Source organism: Ictidomys tridecemlineatus, chromosome 1 (assembly GCF_052094955.1).
Source record: "Ictidomys tridecemlineatus isolate mIctTri1 chromosome 1, mIctTri1.hap1, whole genome shotgun sequence".
NCBI lineage: Eukaryota > Metazoa > Chordata > Mammalia > Rodentia > Sciuridae > Ictidomys > Ictidomys tridecemlineatus.
The window spans coordinates 75199357-75220777 of NC_135477.1; the positions used below are offsets into that span (position 1 = coordinate 75199357).

Sequence of the window (21421 nt, forward strand, 5' to 3'; positions counted from 1 at the left end):
AGGTGGCTGGTGCCTGTGTGTCATTATGTGCCCTAGACACACAGGCCTTGGCATCTGAACAGTTAGGACAAACCCCAGCTGGGGATGTGAGATGTCACTCCCTCTCCTAGCAGCTGTACCAGTGTGACAGATGTGTCCAAACACAAGCTCAGCCAGTGACCTGTTCACTTACTGGCCATCTTGTGCAACTTGCCACATACAGAGGGACAGTCACTCACATGGGAATCCCAAAGCAGAATCCTTAGAGCTAAATGAAACAGATCAATCCTCAGTTTATCCTGTGAGAATCAATACATCTGTCAGAGAGTCTGATGAAGGAGGTCAGGTGAAGAATAAAGTCCTTGATCAAGTGAGCTGGGGCATCTCAAGTGCCATTTTAGTCTGGAATGAGTCAGACATGGGTCAGGAGGTACCGTGCAGGTGAATAGGCCTGGAATCTGACTCCTTTGCAGCTGGCCACGCTGCTCTCCTCTCTGTTCCCTGTATTGGCCTCAGGAGAAGGAGGCTACACACTGGTAGAAGGAAGTGCTCTGTGCTATACAGGGTGGTGGCTGTGCTCCTAGGTATTTCATGAAGAGACAGGGATGAGGGATGATGTGCTGGCCTCAGGACCCACAGTTGGGAATGGACACATCCTGAGAGGAAACCTCCTGGGCAGGGTAGGGGCCTCTCCTGTGCCATACCTGTGTTCCTGCCCTGCTCCTAGGGTCTCCACTATCACAGGCAGGAGGAGGAGAGAGAGTCCCTGTACATCCAGGAGCCCCACAGGCATAAGGCAGGGCTTCTTCAGCCTGTGCATCAGAGCTCCTCTCTGCCTTCCATATGGGAGGGCCGGCTCAGTGCACAGCCTGGGGCCCTTGTGTGAGACTTCCTCTGAGTTGGACCTTGTGCATGCACTGGTGTGGGCTATAATCATGAACTTTTGGGATCAACTGATGGGAGGAGGACCACCAAGTGTCCAAGGCCCAGCCACCTCTGCCACATCAGATGAGAATGTGTCCAGAGGGACCCATGGATGCTGGTTCAGACGCAGCTGCTGCCTCATTAGAGCCCTTGGGAATCTTACCTTGTGTGGAATGGACCCCCATGAACAGTGAGCGGAGGGAATGCAGCCCTCAGCTCTTCCTCACTTAGACATTTTAATGTTTTGTTTGTTTGTTTGTTTGTTTTTCTAGAAATCTATGAAGTGATTATTACTGGACAAGGTTTTCATAATGCAAAAAGTAGGGACCAGGTTATTTGTAGATTCCTGTTCTCAGACAACATTCACGTGGGTAAGTCATGCCTCATACCACCAGGTTACACATTTATTTTACAACAGAACCCCATCCCTCAACCAGCTAGTTCCCAGTCCCTGCTGACCATTCTCAGTGGGTATTGTGTGGTTAGAGGCAATGTGGACAAGTGGAAGGAGAGACCTGCTGGGATGCACGGCCACCACTCCTTTCATCTAAACATGGGAAGTAATAAATCCTCAGCAGCCCAAGAGTGTCCTGGAGTAGGGATTCACACCTCCACAAGGATGAGTTTATGCTGGGCTGTCCCCACAGCAGCATTTGCCCCACAGTGTCCTCAGCTCCCTTTCCCTGATGGCAGATGACCTGAGCTCAGGAGGCTTACGGTAGGAAATGTAGCAGCACCTAGTCTCTGGACCTAGTCAGGTGCAGTGAGCCTCCCTGGGCCTTCAATCATTCCTTCAATCAGAGAATAAATCAAAGACACTGAAACCTCAAGACGGCAGGTACAGAGCTGGCTGCCCATCTTGGCTCTCACACTTGACCACAGCTAAGGAGGTGTAAAGAGGATTTAGACTCAGGGCAGAGAAGGTTCCATGACTACAAGTTATAAAGCTCTTCCCAGGCTCCCAAGGGAGGGAAGGAAGGAAGGAAGGAAGGAAGGAAGGAAGGAAGGAAGGAAGGAAGGAAGGAAGGAAGGAAGGAAAGAAGGAAGGAAGGAAGGAAACCCTATTTCCTCTTCAGGTTTTCCCATCTCAGATGACACCACCATCCACCCTGTTCCTCTGGTCAAAAATCCCAGTGTCATCTTTGGTTTCTCATAGCTCTATCCTCACACCTAAAGAGTCCTGCAATATTTATGGCTGAACAATATCAAGAACCTGTACATTCTCCTGAAAGATCCATCAGATGTGAAATAAAGCACAATTGTTTTTCCAAGTCCATAAAAATCACCCCACTCTTGGCTCACTCCTTCCCAACTCAACAAGCTCAGTAGTTCATGACCTCAGGGCCTTGGCAAATGTCACGCCCACAGCCCAGAACACTCTTTCCTCCCTCTGTTCACTGGACGTTCTTTGTCTGGTTGGTATGAGCTCCTCAGAGAGCACTTGCCTACGTAAGTACCAAGAATTGTATATGAATTTAAAGCACCTACCACCACTCTCATCATTCCCATCACACACTATCTGAATTCCCTCACACCATCAAGAGTGTTTTTCATCGTGTTCCAGATATTGCATCAATTCATGTGTGAATATTTTAGTTTTTTAAAGGACAAATTGTACCTCTACAAAAGGGAACAGGTCAGGCATAATTAAGCAGCCTTCCTCCCCCTGCATGCCCTGTCCTTTCCTCTGCTTATCAATGGCACAACACTTTGCACTATTTCCCATGAATGTTCCCTTACTCTCATTTTGTTCAATGTCCTCTGCAGTTCCTAACAGGAGATTCCTTGAGAGTAGGGCCTCTTGCTGCCTGTTCCTATTGGAGAAATGAGTTCTGCTCAGTGATGGGCAAAGAATGTGCTCAGCAGATGTCTTTGAAAAGAAGATAGGCAGAGGGGAGAGGCTGGGACGTGGTCAAAGTATCAGCTCTGCTTGCTCAGGGCAGGCAGAGCATGCCAGGGTAGATGAACAGGTCTGTTGACATTCTCATGTCATTGTGTTTTAGATAACAACCCCACCAGTATGAGCAAAACTTCCATAATTTGTCCTGGACCAATGATAACACAACCTAATCAGTAAGTGCCCTGCTTGGAGGTCTTAGGGTGGGAGATCAGGTGCTCAGCATTTACCACCACTATGTGTAAAGAATTTGGAATGCCCACCTCTGCCAGGAAGCATGCCTATCTCTTAGTGGGAGAAGGGAATCTTCCCCACCTTTCCTTCTTGGTGACCTGCAAGGGGTTTAGGAATTCACAGTGGCCCAGGATCTGCTGAGGGCAGGATGCATGAGACGATGTGCCCTAAGACTGGTACCTTTGTTCCAATTTGACTTGCAGAAATAAGATGACATATTCTGTAATAAAATTAAGGATGGTGACACCATGCAGAACTTTCTGGTCACTCAACCTATGGCCATGATGACATCAGATGCCATGAGGAAGAATCGTGGTCTGACCCATAGTCCCCTTGAAATCATGGCTGAGGTCTTTCTCCTCATGCTTTGGTCAATGGGCTCTCAATATCCACCTCTATACTCCTGGAGATCTTAAATGCTGGGATTTCAGAGTCATTATCATGAGGATTTCTATGGGCTATGGTTTCCCAAGGGTCTGGGCTGGTTCTCAACATCTGTCCTTTCTGTGCCTTAGGGAGGTATTTGTTGAAGTCAGCTTGAACAATGGTCTCAGCTTCATTGGGAACCAACACAACATAACCAGCTCTAACTGTATTGTAAGTACCTGGGTGGGGATGCAGCCCCCCCGGCCGTGCTGTCCCTGCCCCTGTTCTAGATGCCAATGCACCCTGGGCAGAGGGTACCAGATAGGCCCAGAAAGCAGCTTGGACAGACAGGTTCCTCCAAATTCCAGGTGGGCCTGGATGTGTGGGAGCCTGGATGATTGCCTGTTACATGCTAGAGTCTATAGCATCTAGGGTGCCCACCCATTTCATGTGGGAATGCCTAGGTACAGGGATCTGGCTGGTTCTGCCAGCTGAGGTAGGATGTGTGTGTGCACTGAATTGGTGCCTCAGTCATGGATGTGATACCAAATTCATTCTGGACCTGGCCTTGAGGCCTGCTCAGTAGCCCTTCAGGAATGCCTGGGTCCTCAGTTCTCCTCTCTGCCCCAGCTGTCTCCCTCTGTGCCTGCCACCTTACCCCACTGTGGTTGGAAAACAGCTACCAGTTGCGTGTGGCCTTCTCAGCTCAGCAAGAGCAATCTGAAAATGAGGGTGTTACCCACCCAGTGTAGATTTTCTGAGTTTCACATCATCCCAGCAATTTAACCAAATGTAGGATAATAGGAGGCCTGGAAAGAGGAGATTGTGCCCACCTGTTGTTCACCTGTAGGTACAGTCTGAGTTTGTTAGGACCCTACAGGTTTGACAGTCCTCCTCAAGGTCTGTCTTGGCTTGTTCCTGCACATCCACACACAGATCATCAGGCTGAACTCACACATGTGCTCATCAGGAGACCATCTGTTCATAGCCCATCCTGAAACAGGCACAGATAGGAAAGAGCACAGGCACAGCCCAAGTGACCCCAGCCCAGCCAGTGCCCATCACTGTCACGCTGCATGTTGCTTCTCCTTTCAGCCACCTGTTTTCTAGCCACAGGCTCCTCCCCCTGTTACCCCTCTGTCGCCTTCTCTCTAAGCAATCACTTGACTCTGGACAGTGGAGCAGGCTGTGTGCCCACAGGATAGCCTGGGATCCCTGGACCAGAATGATCAGCCCCGATTCCTTAAGCCCCATATGGACCTTAGTCTGAGCAAGGACATTCTAAACTCTGAATTCACAATTACCCCTGGAGGAGGGCTGCTTCTCCCCTTGGTTAAAGATGTGCTAGCTGAACCTCTGAGAAAGGAATTGGAATTGGTTACAGAGTCCGCAAGTGTGGGGAGGCCATGGGTTGACAGACAGCTGTTGCCTGTTTCTGCTCTTGGGCCTATATCTTTCTGGGAACCCCTTTATGGGCATCTGTACTTATTGTGGTGTTTACAAAGTACTTTTTTAAAATTTATATATGACAGCAGAATATATGACAATTCTTACTATACATATAGAGTATAATTTTCCTATCTTTGGTTGTATACAAAGTTATATTCGCACCAATATGTCTTCATACCTGTACTTTGGATGATAATGATCATCACATTCCACCATCATTATTTACCCCACGTCCCCTCCCTTCCCCCTCCCACCCCTCTGCCCTATCTAGAGTTCGTCTATTCCTCCCATGCTCCCCTCTTCCTATCTCACTATGAATCAGCCTCCTTATATCAAAGAAAACATTCAGCATTTGGTTTTTTGGGATTGGCTAACTTCACTAAGCATTTCCTTCTCTAACTCCAACCATTTTCCTGCAAATGCCATGATTTTATTCTCTTTATAGCTGAGTAATATTCCATTGTGTATACATGCCACATTTTTTTTATCTATTTATCCACTGAAGGGCATCTAGGTTGGCTCCACAGTTTAGCTATTGTGAATTGTGCTACTATAAACGTTGATATGGCTGTTTCCCTGTAGTATGCTTGTTTTTAAGTCCTTTGGGTATAGACTGAGGAGAGGGATAGCTTGGTCAAACAGTGGTTTCATTCCCATATTTCCAAGCAATCTCCATACTGCTTTCCATTTTGGCTGAACCAATTTGTAGTCCCACCAGCAATATATGATTTTTTCCCCTCATCCTCGCCAACACTTATTGTTGTTTGTCTTCATAATAGCTGCCATTCTGACTGGAGTTAGATGATATCTTAGAGTAGTTTTGATTTGCATTTCTCTAATTGCTAGAGATGATGAACATTGTTTCATATATTTGTTGATTGATTGTATATCCTCTTCTGAGAAGTGTCTGTTCAGGTCCTTGGCCCGTTTGTTGATTTGGGTCATTTGGGTTTTTTTGGTGTTTATCTTTTTGAGTTCTTTATATACCCTAGAAATTAGTGCTCTGTCTGATGTGTGAGGGGTAAAAATTTGCTCCCAGGATGTAGGCTCTCTGTTCACTTCACAGATTGTTTCTTTTGCTGAGAAGAAACTTTTTAGTTTGAATCCATCCCATTTATTGATTCTTGGTTTTAATTCTTGTGCTATAGGAGTCTTATTAAGGAAGTCAGGGCCTAATCCCACATGATGAAAATTAGGGTCTACTTTTTCTTCTATTAGACACAGAGTCTCTGGTTTAATTCCTAGGTCCTTGATCCACTTTGAGTTGAGTTTTTTGCATGGTGAGAGATAGGGGTTTCATTTCATTTTGTTGCATATGGATTTCCAGTTTTCCCAGCACCTTTTGTTGAAGAGGCTTTATTTTCTCCAGTGCATGTTTCTGGCAACTTTGTCTAATATAAGATAATTGTAACTTTGTGGTTAGTCTCTGTGTTGTGTACCATTGGTCTACCAGTCTGTTTGGGTACCAATACCATGCTGTTTTTGTCACTATTTGCTCTGTAGTATATTTTAAGGTCTGGTATAGTGGTGCCACCAGCTTCACTCTTCCTGATTTAGCTATTCTGAGTCTTTTTTTTTCCAGATGAATTTCATGATTGCTTTTTCTATTTCTATGAGGAATATCATTGGAATTTTGATCAGAATTGTTTTAAATCTATATAGTGCTTTTGGTAGTATGGTCATTTTGATAATATTAATTCTGCCTATCCAAGAGTAAGGTAGATCTTTCCATCTTCTAAGGTCTTCTTTGATTTCTTTCTTTAGGGTTCTGTAGTTTTCATTGTATAGATCTTTCACCTTTTTCATTAAGTTGATTCCCAAGTATGTTTTTTAGGCTATTGAGAATAGGGTAGTTTTCCTTTCTGAGGATTTGTCACTGATATACAGAAATGCCTTTGATTTATGGGTGTTGATTTTATATTCTGCTACTTTGCTGAATTAATTTACTAGTTCTAGGAGTTTTCTGGTGGAATTTTTAGGATCTTCTAGGTATAGAAGATCATCAGCAAATAGTGCAAATTTAATTTCTTCTTTTCCTATGTGTATCCCTTTAATTTCTTTCACCTGTTTAATTGCTCTGGCCAGCATTTCGAGAACTATGTTGAATAGAAGTGGTGAAAGAGGGCACCCCTGTCTTGTTCCAGTTTTTGGAGGGAATGCCTTCCATTTTTTCTCCATTTAGAATGATGTTGGCCTGAGGCTTAGCATAGATAGCCTTTACAATGTTGAGATATGTTCCTGTTATTTGTAGTTTTTCTAGTGTTTTGAACATAAAGAAGTGCTGTATTTTGTCAAATGCTTTTTCTGTGTCTATTGAGATGATCACATGATTTCTATCTTTAAGTCTATTGATGTGATGAATTACATTTATTGATTTCCATATGTTGAACCAACCTTGCATCCCTGGGGTGAATCCCACTTGATCATGGTGAAAGATCTTTTTTATACATTTTTTAATTCAATTTGCCAGTTTTATACTGAGAATTTTTGCATCTATATTCATTAGAAATATTGGTCTGACATTTTCTTTCTTTGATGTGTTTTTGCCTGGTTTTCGATTCAGAGTGATATTGGCCTCATAGAATGAGTTTGAAAGTGCTGCCTCTTTTTCTATTTCCTGAAATAAGTTGAAGAATATTGGTATTAGTTCTTCTTTAAAGGTCTTGTAGAACTCAGCTGTGTATCCAGCCGGTCCTGGGCTTTTCTTGATAGGTAGACTTTTGATGGTATCTGCTGTTTTGTCACTTGAAATTGATCTGTTTAAATTGTTTTATATCATCCTGATTCAATTTGGGCAAATTATATGACTATAGAAATTTGTTGATGCCTTCGATATTTTCTATTTTATTGATATTTTCTATTTTATTGGAGTACAAGTTTTCAAAATAATTTCTAATTATCTTCTGTATTTCTGTAGTGTCTGTTGTGATATTTCCTTTTTCATCACATATGTTAGTGATTTGAGTTTTCTCTCTCCTCTTCATCAGCATGGCTAAGGGTCTGTCAATTGTATTTATAATTTTAATGAACAACTTTTTGTTCTGTCATTTTTTTCAATTGTTTCTTTTATATCAATTTCATTGATTTTAGCTCTGATTTTAATTATATTCTGTCTTCTGCTGCTTTTGGTGTTAATTTGTTCTTTTTTTCTAGGATTTTGAGACATAATATTCGTCATTTATTTATTGGCTTTTTCTTCTTTTAAGGAATGAACTCCATGCAAGAAACTTTTCTCTTAGAACTGCCTTCATAGTGTCCCAGAGATTTTAATATGTTGTGTTCTCATTTACCTCTAAAAAATTTTAATCTCCTCCTTGATGTCTTCTGTAACCCATTGTTCATTCAGTACAATATTATTTAGTCTCCAGGTGTTGGAGTGTATTTTATTTATAATTTTATCATTGATTTCTAATTTCTAATTTCTAATTTTATTCCATTATGATCTGATAGAATGTAGGGTAGTATCTATACATTTTTATATTTGATACGAGTTGCTTAGTGGCACAGTATATGGTCTATTTTAGAAAAGGATCCATGTGTTGCTGAGAAGAAAGTGTATTTTCTCATTGAAGGATGAAATACTCTATATATGTCAGTTAAGTCTGAGTTATTGATTCTATTATTGAGTTCTAAAGTTTCTTTGTTCAGATTTTGTTTGGAAGATCTATCTAGTGATGAAAGAGGTGTGTTAGGTCACACCAAATTATTGTGTTGAGGTCTATTTGACTCTTGAACTTAAGAAGAGTTTTTTTGATGAATGTAGAGGCTCCATTGTTTGGGGCATATATATTTATAATTGCTAAATCTCGTTGGGCAGTATGTAGTGTCCTCCTTCATCCTTTTTGATTGACTTTAGTTTGAATTCTACTTTATTTGATATGAAGAAGGAAACCTGTGCTTGCTTCCGCAGTCTATGTGAGTGGTATGATTTTTCCCAACCCTTCACCTTCAGTCTGGGATGCTGCTTTTTTTTTTTCTATGAGATGAGTCTTTTGGAGACAGTGTATTGTTGGATCTTTTATTTTTTTTCATCCAATCTGCTAATCTATGTCTTTTGATTGGTAAGTTTAGGCCATTAACATTCAGGGTTCTTATTGAGACATGATTTGTATTCCAAGTCATTTTTGTTTATTTTTGCTATTTAATGTGACTTGGTTTCTCCTCTGAATAGATTTGCCTTTAGTGTAATATCTCCCTCTGCTGATTTTCATCATTGTTTTTCATTTCCTCTTCATGAAATATTTTGCTGAGGATGTTCTGTAGTGCAGGCTTTCTAGTTGTAAATTCTTTTAACTTTTGTTTATCATGGAAGATTTTTATTTCATCATCAAATCTAAAGCTTAGTTTTGCTGTATATAAGATTCTTGGTTGGCATCCATTTTCTTTCAGAGCTTGGTATATGTTGTTCCATTAAGGGTCTGGGTTGAAAATCTGCTGAAATACGAATTTGTCTCCCCCTAAATGTGATCAGATTCCTCTCTCTTGTGGCTATTAAGATCCTATCTTTATTCTGTATGCTAGGCATTTTTATTATAATGTGCCTTGGTGTAGATCTGTTGTAATTTTGTACATTTGGTGTCCTGAAGGCTCTTATATTGGTTTTCCAATTCGTTCTTCATGCTTGGGAATTTTTTTGATATTATGTCATTAAAGAGATTGTACATTCCATTGGATTGAAACTCTGTTCCTTCCTCTATCCCAATAACTCTTAGATTTGGGCTTTTGATTCTGTTTCATAATTCTTGGATGTTCTCTTCATGGTTTCTAGCTATCTTCACTGTGTGGTCAACTTTATTTTCCAGGTTGTTTACTTTGCTTTTATTATCTGATGTTTTTTCTTCCAGGTGATCTAGTCTGTTGGTAATGCTTCCTACTGAGATTTTTATTTGATTTATTGTATCCATCATTTCAAGTATTTCTGACTCTTTTTTTTTCCAGAGTCTCTATCTCAAGAGAGATCAAAGTAATCTTTTGCTCCCTGTATTTGCTTTCTTACCTCTTTGTTGGAGTGATCAATTTTTGCCTGTATTTGCTCATTCAGGTCATTCTTTAATTCACAGATCATTTGCTCTCATCTCTACTGAGAGCCTAGGTCTCGTGAGGACTGGTGTGGGCAGTACAAAGTACTTTACTGTCAGTGGCGGTGAGCAGTGAGGGCCAGATTCATCAGACATGAGGCTTTAGGGACTTGTTTTCCTGGGCTCAGGGGATTCTTTCATCAGGACCAGAGGCAGCAGGGTCAGCAGCTCTCTGTGAACCCACTTATACCTTATCCCATGTGCTCCCTGAAAGTCAGGCAACCTGAGAACTAACAGTGAGACAGATAGGAAGCAGGGGGTGGGCAGTCAGGAAGAAGCCATCGAGTCCTTCCCAGGGCCTATGGCAATGGTGCTGTCAGGTCCATTCTTCTCTTACAGGGAACACTGGGCAACTTTGGAGTTCCTGTCAGCACCACTGTCAGCACCACTGTCAGCACCACTGTCAGCACCACCGTCAGCAGCACTAACACTGCTGTCACAGGCATGAACGCTGCTGTAAGAAGCAATGTTATAACCACTATCAGCAGCTCTGCCAGACTCTTCGTCAGACATTCTGTCACTGGCACTTACAGAATGATTTCAAAAGTGCCCTTCGACAAGCGCTTGCTTGCTTTGCTGCCACTTTTGCTGCTGATCCCACTGTTGGTGTACTGTTGCTGGAGATACTTCTTCAAAGTGAGTATGTCCACCCACACAGCCCTGGGCTCAGGCAGAGATCCTACATCCAAGGCAGTTGCCCATGAGCTCTGAAGCCATCACAAGATCCAGTGAAGGCACGACTGACCTCACATTCCCAGACTCTAGACACAGCTGGTTCGTATAGGGTCTCCTTCTAAGGCTATTAGAGTTGGCCTGGGAACCCTAGATACTGGTTTCAGGCCTGCCTTGAGACCTTGAGAGAGGACACCCAGAACCTCTGAGACCAGGAGGAACTCTCAGCAAAGGATCAGGCCTTGGATGAACAAGGACCTGGGGCTGGCCTTTGTGTCAGAAGAAGAGGAGGAGAGGGACCCTGTGAAATGCACGTGGCCCCAAATGCAGAGTGATGCTGGCCAGGGAGTTGTAGCAACCTCTGGGCCAGAGGAGCTGTTAAACCAATGTGGATCTCTGCACCTTTGTGGTGCCTTCTGCCACTTCTTCATCTCCCATGGCTGAATGCCAGTGATTGGAGGCCCATGATGGGCTCCAGAGGTAGAGAAAGGAAGCAGGTACCCTCCTGGCCATGGGGAGCTCCCAGACCTGAGTTCATTCAGGGCATGAGAGTGAGATGTCACTCTGGGTAGGATGCAGTCAGTGTCCTGAGTACAGCAAAGCAATAGCAAAGGACTGAGACTCGCACCCCGGGGGCATTAGGGAAGGCAGAGGCTCTGGAGAGCAGGGATGGAAGGAACATCACAGAGAACTAGGGAATGGAAGCAGAAAGAGCTGATGTGGGAAGGACAACAGCCAGCACAGGGCAGGAGGGTCCTCATTGTGCACAGTGGGAGCAGTGAGCAGAGAAAGCCTATGACTATCCCAAGGTGCGGAGGCAAGTGAGGGCACCAGAGACAGAGAGGATCTCCAGAGGAAGAGAGGCCAGAGTGTGTTCTGGCTCCAGGTAGGTTCTGGTTAGATGTGCAGCACTCCAGCAGCTGAGCCTCTCTAGGGGTAGGCTGCTTGGCCTGGCTCATCTTCCATAACCCTTCTAGGAAGCATGAGACACCCAATGGGTCAGGTGGAGCCTGCTACACAGAGCACCTTAGGCACAGGGAACCCCTGCCCCCCCACACACACACACCAAAGCCAAGCCATGTTCCATTTCTTTGCTCCATCCCAGTGTCCCCTCTGACTGCAGAGCCCAGGCAGAATCCATGACACCCCCTCCACTTCCTGACTTTTGTCTGTTTAACATTCCAGGATATCATGAAGCCACCTCCACAAAAGGTACGTGCAGGTTTGAATCAAGACTTTGTTACTTACCTGAGAACAACACTGACCTTCAAAAGAGGCATCAGGAAGCCTGTGCCCTGGAGCTCAACCTACCTGGGGAAAGACAATGGGAACAGAGGGTCAAAGAGGGCTCTGGGGAGGACATTGACTAGGTTGATATCACCCATACAACTCCCCTCCAGGCACCCAGAAATTCTTAACCATGAATCTGTGCTACAAAAATAGTGCCTTGAAGGCATGTTCAGAAAATGTGATGATCTCTACTAAAGTAAGTGGGCTTTCTGTGGGACTCAAAGGACTTACTGTAGAATGCTGAGTAATCAGGGAGCCTTTTGCAATAAGAACCTCAAGTTTCAGGTGCTCGTTCCCTTCTCTAGACTCTGGAGGTTGGTTTGGCTCCTTTGAATGAGTCTTCATTCCTGTCTCAGGAATTGAGGGTGGGTCTGGGTTAGGGGTACCTGGGACTGGAATGTGGTAGGAAGCTGGCCTTCCTGCCCAGGTGGAATCTGTACTGGCTTCACATTGGCCTGGGAAGGCTGCATCTGCACCTGCCATAGCCAGCTGGAGTGACAGGCATCTGCAGAGGCAGGGCCACTGAACAACATCCTCCAGGCCAGGCTTCTTCCAGCAAGGGAGTATCTGGAGAGCTAAGAACACAGAAGTGAGGTCATTGGCAATTTGGGTCACAGACAGATGTGCAAACAGGGGGACTTTTACTGTTCTCCTGTGGCATATACTCCCCTTGGTGTGGGAGGCTATTCACTTGTCTTTTCTCTTTGGGGGAGGGTACCAGGGATTGAACCAGGGCACTCAACCACTGAGCCATATCTCCCAGCCCTATATTCTATTTTATTCAGAGACATGGTCTCACTGAGTTTCTTAGTGCCTTACTGTTAACGGAGGCTAGCTTTGAAATCTTGATCCTCCTGCCTCAGCTGCCCAAACTGCTGGGATTACAAGTGTGCACCACCATGCCTGGCTCATTGGTCTTTTCATGTAACCCAAAACATTATCCAAGTGGCCCCAAAGGGCAGGGTTCCTGTGCCTACAACCACGTGTCCAGCTCCCCAGCACCCAGACTATGATGCAGAAAGGTATTTTCCTTCCTAGGACCCAGAAGAAGATAAACCACCTCCTCCACCACCTCCACCACCTATAAATACATGCCCCACAGTGATCGTCTCCTGTTGTGGGTGTGGACCCAGAGCAGTAGAGGTAAGAGGGGCCCATCAGTGGAAGTGCTGTGTCCCTCACATTAGGAAGGACTTGACTTTGTGGAACTGTTCATTTCATGCCACAAAATAACCAGAGGCCCATAACTTGTGGCTAAGGAAGGCAGTAAAAATGAGGGTTCACCCCACACCAGTTTACTGTTCCATCAACAAGGGCTCTGTTATTAGAATCTGGAATTCTGGACTATGGCCAATAGCTAACTTCTGGCCAGTCTCTATCTTCAAGAGACTTAACCCTGGAGAAGTGGGTTTTGTTTCAGATTCCTGGTCCATGGTAGGTAAGACAAGAAAGTGACAGAGAGACTTTAAGGTTAGGGACAATACAAACAAAAAGGACCAGTGCTGAGAAACCTTCTTCCCTCCATGAAAACTCCAGAAATGTCATTGTCCAGACAGGCTTGACTCCAGGCTATTTGTACAGGGCAAAGGAAAAGCACAACCCAGTGACTCTACAGCTCACTGAGGTAGGATGGCAAGAGTCACAACAGGAAGAGGCACAGATACAGGCCCTGAAGGGCATCACAAATTCCCTGTGCAGGGGTGGAGCCCTAGGATGTAATGTCAAAGCCTGAGGAGCCCTGCTTAGCCCAGAAGAGCCAGGGCCCATCTTGGTGAGAGAGAAGCAGGCCAGGCAACAGCATTGGGCCTGGGACAGGGGTGCACAGGCTCTCACAAAAAATGGTGTTGAGGAAGGAAGAGCACCCAATTACCACTGGCTTTGTGCTCCTCCTCCCTGGTTCTGCCTGTACATTACTTCTCCCAGGAGCTTCTAGCCCCTCTAAAGCCTCACAGGCAGCTGAGAAGCCATGCCTGCAACTCTCCTGATAAGGGACCACAAAGAAGCCAAAACATGCTCTCCAGAGGACAAGGCCACTACCAATGGTCTGTTCCAGTCTGCAAGGCCTGGGCCTATCCACTCAGGGCCAGAGAGGCCTGGACTCCAGAGCTTGAGGCCATGTGCTGCCCTCTTCTGGCCTCCTCACTGCCTTTCTCTTCTCTCTGTCCAGGTCTCAGGTACCTGCTCATGAGAAGGACATTGATACCTCTTTTCTACCCTCTCCCTGTCTGCCCCCTCCCCTTCCTGGAGCTCCTGCTCAGGACCCCAGGCCCACCACATGTTCCCTTTTGATGACGTCTGCTTGTCCACCACACATCCCTCTCTATGTTTGTGCTTCAGGGCGATCCTGACTCCTGTTGCCAGTATGTCTACCCAAGCTGCCACCCAATGCCAAGCTGCCGCCCAGTGCCATTGACTTGGTATCATCCCAGGGACCAGGTGAGCCAAACACGGGGATGCTCCCAATGGGAAGAATGGCCACCATTGTGGCCCTTGAACAGTTGCCCTTTGGTACTGTGCCTCATAGCCTCAGAGCCATGAGTGGGCCTATGCTAGAAGGAATGCCTAAGACATGGGACAGGTCAGGTCCCTCTGGAGTTTCCCTGACAGTGTCTGTGCGTGGCCCCGTGCAGTTCTCCTGCTATTCACTGGAGACCAGCAGGGCTGGTGGATGTGGTTGATAGTGCTGCAGGGCCAACACTGACCCCTTTACCAGGTGTTAAAGCTCTGGCCTTCTTTCATCATCTGGTGACATAGGGAAAAAGCACATCACTTAGTTGTCTTCCTTGGAATGTCACAATACTGATTGATGGCTGTTATTTAGTGAGTCATCCTGTGGGCCAAAGGCGAGCCTCAGAACTTTTGCTATTTTCATCGTCCCGGTAACTGTACAGGAGGGGCTAGTAGATTCCCAGTTTACCTTTAAGGGCAAATCAAAGAAAAATTGAGTGACCTGTTCCATGTTCAAAGTCTAGGACTCAGAGAGTTGGACTTGAATTTGGGCCTAGTTCACTTCCTTCATTCACCCAATTCCCTATGAGGTCAGCTTTATGACCTGGTGATGGTTATTTTCAAGTCACTGGAAGGCTGCCTTGATGAGGCCAGAACCTGGAGAGTTCTCTTCTGACTTTCCTTGGGGCTCATGTGCCCAGACCCTTCCCTCCATTCTCGAGCCTTCTACAAAGAGAAAGTTCAGGGCCTGGAGGATGACAGTCAGTGCCCAGGAACTCTGTGACTGCAGCTCAGGTAATACCACCCGAATGGAGTCAAACCCAGCCCTCATTGGCTGGGTGTGTGCATATTTAGTAGGTCCATGCTGGCCGAAAGCCTCTGGATACTCTTGATAAGAAGTGAATGAGAAGGCCTCTGTTGCTGGCTGACATGCAACAGGGCATCACTTGGTGATGGAGGCTCTGGGGCTCCCCAAGAGATCATTCCACTCAGTGTCTCTGAAAAAGGCCATCAGGCCAAGCCCAGGTTGCCACAGATGACCATCCTCCATGTGCTTTCTCATGGAGCCTCTCCACCTTGCAATTGCCCCCATGCCCACACAGACACTCACCAGTCTTGTGCTCTGAACAAGAGGAGACACCCGCCCTGAGAGGTCCACTCAGGTAGGATGGACAGAACTAGATGGACAGCTGTGAAAATGAGGCATCTGAAGAAGAGGGAAAGCCAGAAGCCAAAAGTGGACATAGGAAAGAAGCCAGAAATGTCCTCCTGTCCAACAAGATGTGAGTATGAGCAGTTTCAGTGATCAGTCCTGTGAAACAAAAATTTGGAGGACAGTGGCCAAGTGAATGTATATAGAGAGTTTCCCATCTCTGCCCGGCCTCTCGATTGTCATCTCAGCATGTCCAACCTGAAATCTTATGGGCAGGGGGATCCATCTTGTGGACACTAAGGTCAAAAATGTACACAGTCCAGAGAAGGCCAGAAAGTTTCCCACAGCCACCCAAACAGTCAGTAGAAACATCTAGAGTTACGTGAAATCAACCCCATCTCTCACCTAAACCCAAGGAGACCCATAGCTGTGCCTAACAGAAACTCACTTATGACTCTCTGCCACTGTCCATTTGACATAGCCCCTCCCCACCACAGACCCACTGAGTGCCATGTAAGGCTTCTGTTGGGTTCCACGTAGTTAGGGATGTTGGGAGGACTTCCAGGTCTCTCCTTTTAAGCTCTCAGTGTACTGGTCCCAGGGCTTAAAGCGAGCCAGCCAATGAAGCAGATGAGTGGGTGTCAGGTTAGACCTACAGTCCTCCACGGGGCACAGGCAGCCTTCAACCCCAGTCCTGCATATACATGGCCTCAACCGGGTTCCTCCTTGAAGTCACTTGGCAATGTATCATCAGGACCTGGCCTTCCTGCATAAGCAGAAAGAGAGCCCTTGTTGTTGGGAACCTGAGAGACCAGGTTCCTCCTGACTGACTTTTCAGGTAGGATAAGGGATAAAGTTAGGATAAATGATTTATCCCTAGCCTAGGAGCTCAAGCCCAGGTGTGATGTGTGGCAGTATCGGTCAAGGGGCCTGCCCAGGATAAGTGCCAGCTCTCTGTCATTGCAGGCCATCTGTGTCCCTTCATCTCTCTTCCTGATGTTCCTCTCAGGGCTTCACAAACGCCCTCTTGCAAGGTTTGGCAGGAAGTGGAATCAGCAGGGTCAGAGTCCTGACAGAACTGGTGGTGCCCCCCCTCCACCCACATTCCACCCAGAGGGAAGGCTGTTTGGAATCTCCTCCTCCTGACATGGAAAGGCAAACAGGCCTGGGGAGATGAATGAGCTCAGCAAGTTAATGAATCTGTTCAGATGGAGCTGGTCTTGAACTCACAGGAACTGCTATCTCCTAAAGCCTCATTTAGTTGCTTTTTCCAACAAATCCAGACATTTTTGCACTTCGGCACATCATAACCCAGGAAATTCTAAAATGGCTCAGTTTACCCTAAAATTCGGCATTTTCACAGTGAAAGCAGTCCATCTCGTTTACTTTCCACTTTTGTAAAATAAATGTGTTCCTCTGCCCCAGAGGGACTTTTCTAATTGTGACCCCTTTGAGATCAACTCACACATACATACAAAACGAAGCAGAAAGATTCAGTCCAGTTTGTTAATCTTAAGCCAAATCCTGCCTCCCTTTAAGGGGAGGATTCCCTTCCTTCTTTGCCTTAGGTGGCAGTCATTCCACAGGTAGAAAATGTACCTCCTAAATCAGGAAAATCAGGCTGATGTGAAATCTCACTCTCGCTCCCTGAGTAGAATACTTACAATAACGGCACAGGCTTTCCAATGAACACCCGTCCTGTGCTGTCACTGGGGGAGGCCGGTCAGGATCTGGATCTCATTTCATTCTCTCAGCAGCCCTGGAGGGATAGGAGCTGTACTGACACAGGCACTGTTCTAAGTACTCTCCACAGACTGAGGCTTAACCAAACCAGCCACTCTATTGTTGGAAGGAAGCTACAGGCCCTACAAAGTCAAGTAACGGGGTCACAGCCACGCAACCATGAGGCAACAGGGCCAACATCCAATGGCCTGACTCCAATCTATTAGCCATTTATGTGACTCCATCTTTGTCCTTGGAAATGGTTACTAGTCTGCATTTTTCAATGGTGGAAACCACAGATGTGGTATTTAGTAATGGGCTGGGCATGGCAGGGTTGCTAAATGGTATGACTATGTTGTGAAGTGACCCCAGGGTAGGCTCACTTTCAAGTCCTGGCTCCTCTCCAATGTCATGTTATCAGAGTGATCTATGGAGGCATCTAGAAAATGGATCTTTTTACAGTACTAAATGTGATAGATGCAAATCATTTGTGAATATTCACATCTTGATTTTTTAAGGTCACTTGCTGAGCTCCTTATAAATTTGAATTCATCTATTTGTGGATTAAAGCTGTTGTTCTGGATAGCAGTGTAACTTGATAATGAATGGGCCACAAGATGCATTCATGACCAAGGGATTACTGCATTTTCCTTCTTATTTTACCCATGGAGCGAGGTATACCAAGGGAGTGATGAAGCTGGGGTTGGGCTCTAACTGCCCAAGGTTCATACATAACTTATTGTTGTCCTGTAAGTCAGTGCTCTGTAGAATTCTCACATTCTAATAATGATTCACCACCTTATACACACTTGTTGCTCCCTAGAAATACCAGGAAATCTAGAAATATTACAGAAATTCTAAAGCACTGACAGTGAGTGCTTTTAATCAAATATTTGCCAAATACTTTGTGGAATATCTCATTACTGTGGAGTGGCTGAGCTAATGTGAGCAATGTTATATTGCTGTCTTGGGTCTCTGCAATCAACAGCCAGAGAAGGAGACTTCTTGATTCTAGACACCTCTCTCCTCTCATTAAGCCTTCCTCATCAATTCACGGGCAGTCTCTGCAAATAACTAGACTCCAGACTCTGCTGTTTGGAGACCCCTGTCTCTTCTTCATCAGTACACCTGCTGATCCATACCTCCACACTCGTGGCCTGGGGACCTGCTCTTGAAAAAGTCAAAAGTCTTCCCACAGAAGGTGGTGAACACCAGGCCTATAGTGATTGTTCATCCTCTGGAGTAAATAGAAAGGGAAAAAAGGAGCTATTAACAAACATAAAGAAATCTCTTCTATTCATAGGAGAAAAAAACACCTATGCATAAGTGTAACAAAAATGTACTTACCTATGATGAAAACAAATCAAAAAACTAGGCTGTTTGCAAAAGTAGATTTGAAAATATAAAAACTTGAACCGCAATGCTGACTTTTCCTCAAGGAATTCATGAACATAATACTAATGTACTGAAAATTGCAAAGAAACATTCTTAAGTAATTTGATCAAAATGATTCTGAAATTTACCTGAAATTCTACATAATTAAGAATAGCTAAGGAATTTTTGAAAAAACAACACTGAGGAGAGAATATTTGCCTTGATCCTACCCTAAAACTTTAAGCTCCAGCAATTAAAATAACTAAAGCAATCTCCAAGCAAAGTTATTCCAGGACCAAAAACAGATGTGGCACCAACACAAGGTTAAACAATTGTCCTTGCACCGAAGTATTTATTGTGTAAAGGATTTAAAAAGGTATGAGATGTTAGGCATTTAGGCCATTGATTGCTATGAAGCTGCTGTATTTGTGAAGTCATTAATGTTAAAGCTTTGTGGCAGGCTTTACACAAAGTTGTGATTCTGGTAGTTTTTAGTGATAGCTCTTGTTAATCAGGCACATGTACATGAAATCTCCTCCTCCATAAACTCTCACTTCTTGTATCATCTCTTTCATTTTTGTTAGAGGTTGACCCAAGTGACTCCATCTTGAATATGATTGGATTTGATTAACAGGGAGCATCAACAAGACCACTCTGTCAGTCCTGACCGGTCCTGACTCCACTGCCTTAATCCAGCCAACTGAAGTCTTCTGGCCCAATTCCAGAAGCATCTCAGTGACTTCTCTTTCTTTTCTTCCCTACAGAGGTGCAACAACATTGTCTTGATGAAACCTCGTGTTGGACGGGTCCCCTGCAACTCAAAGATCGTCCTACCACCCCTTAGGGAATACTGCCAGTTCACACAGGCACCCTGCTCCCCAAAGATCTGTCTTGCACCAAGCAGGGAGTATTTCCCCGCCCCACAGGAACTGTGTACCTCAGGGGGGGTCTGTCTTCAACCAGCTCGAGAGTGCTGCTCCATGCCACATACATCGTGCACCCCAAGGATATGCCTGCAACCCAGCAGGGATTGCATTTCCCTCAACAGCTACCCTCAATGCCAGCAGCCCCCACCTAGATACTCCCAGTCTTGCTTCAGAATACTGCCCCTGCTCCCTCCCTCTGCCCGGAAATCTATAGATTCCCTAGGTCACCCTCAGAACCCTCGCCCTACTTCTAAAGGACCCAAAACCTAAGATTAAGAGGTCTTTGTTGCTGAATTAGACACATGTATTGAGTCTTGGTTTATAGTGCAAAGGTGTTGGGGTTTGCCGCTGATCAGTATAAGTGTGTCACCTGGAGAGATGCTCTAGTGTCTAAGATATTTTTATGCTTCACCAGCCAGAACAAAGTACTCTGGTATGTGGATAACACCAGGCTTGGATGATGCCACTTCCAACAGCCCTCTCACCCAGAGCTAAGAAGAAAAGGCTTATGCCAAGTTCTCTATAAAAACAAAAGCTCCCAAAGTCTTTAAACACAAATACTCTCCTCAGTATCCTTCCTTCATTTGTTGCAAAAATAAGTACTTGTGTTTCTCATCCCTTGCACTGCACATCTCTGGTTTCTATTTCTGGACTCCCAGAATTCTGAATGTGTTCTAGAAGGAGGCAACATTTCTTCTAGAAGTGAGACTTCTCCTTTCTGATACCTCACGCTGTCTGACAGCACAGGGGATTTCAAAACATCCTTTGAATTTCAGTGAAGGAGGTAAACCTCCCTTGTGTGCTCTTCAACATCAGAGAAGAAAACTAGTCCCACATCTGAGTTTACCATGCAGCCTCCTGCCACCCAGAGTGGGCACCAGTGTCAGCATGGTCTCCCAGACACACAGGCATGAGAGCCCTAAGGGGCCTTGATGTCCTCAGGAGGGTGGGAAACCATGGCCCAGGTGGCCAAGTCATTTCTAATTCATCTTGATATTCGATTTAGTGGTAGCCTTGCAACCTTGCATGCTCAGGGAAAAATGTGCCAAGTTTTCGGTTGTAAGCAGTATTGATTGATTTGGATGAATAGTGAAAACCATAACTGTCTCTCCTATTTCCAAAGAAACAGGGTGTGCTGGGATGGCTTGTGTTATGTATGTAGGGGCTATTTGCAGACTTTCAAAATATCCCTTCCAGAAGTTACTATGTTTCGTCCCTCTCCAACTTGTCTGTCCTCCACTCTCTTGAGTTAACTGCAGTCTGTGCCCCACATCTGAGTCCTATCAGCTGATGGGAACTGATCATCTTCCAACCTTCCAGGCCTGTCCCATCTGTGACAGCACATTTGCCTCCCAGCTGGGTATAGGAGGCATTCACACACCCTGGGAAAATAAGTCAAGTCAAAGCAAAGAAATGGACAAAGAAACTCCAAACCTGGAATTGTGGACTCAGTGGTTTGGTTTGGTCCCATTTGGAGACCTATTCCCAGAGCAACCATGGATGCTTCAGAGCATCAGCAGCCATTCCACATCTCACTTCCTGAGAATTGTCATGGGATATGAGCCCTAACTGGGTCAACTTTTTAATGTTATTCTGTTTTTTGATTTTGTTTGTTTTTGTTTTGTTTTGTTTTACAAAAAATAAAAGCCTCTGATTATGTATATACAGAAAGACCCGAGTGGAATGTTCCCACTTTACTGTTGGTCAGGTAGAAGTGTTTAGGCCAAGGGTACCTGGAGACCGACTGGTAATTGGCACAGGGTCCAGAAAAGAGAGTCACAGACACACATGTTGGGGTAGGGTGGGATGCACATTCCACAGCAGTTCATCCAATCACCTTATAAACTCCAGGTTGCAGCTCCATTGTCATTCAAGGACCCCAATATGAAGGGGGTCACTCCACCATGTG

General features: G+C 45.1%; 1 protein-coding gene across 3 annotated transcripts in view; it reads left to right on the forward strand.

The window, feature by feature from the left end:
- The window catches only part of LOC110598553 (ANTXR like), a 31910-nt gene extending 10727 nt beyond the window's left edge, over positions 1–21183 (forward strand). For 2 of the 3 annotated variants that reach the window (XM_078042726.1, XM_078042729.1), the window contains 8 exons: positions 1176–1274; positions 2907–2976; positions 3550–3631; positions 10267–10563; positions 11785–11811; positions 12928–13032; positions 14227–14325; positions 19351–21183. In XM_078042726.1, coding sequence (XP_077898852.1) covers positions 1176–1274; positions 2907–2976; positions 3550–3631; positions 10267–10563; positions 11785–11811; positions 12928–13032; positions 14227–14325; positions 19351–19782 — 1211 coding nt within the window. In that variant the 3' untranslated portion in view covers positions 19783–21183. Of the gene's footprint in view, positions 1–1175; positions 1275–2906; positions 2977–3549; positions 3632–10266; positions 10564–11784; positions 11812–12927; positions 13033–14226; positions 14326–15440; positions 15621–19350 lie in introns of all 3 variants that reach the window. The other variant, XM_078042733.1, reaches the window with a different exon arrangement.
- The last annotated feature ends 238 nt before the right edge of the window (positions 21184–21421 follow it).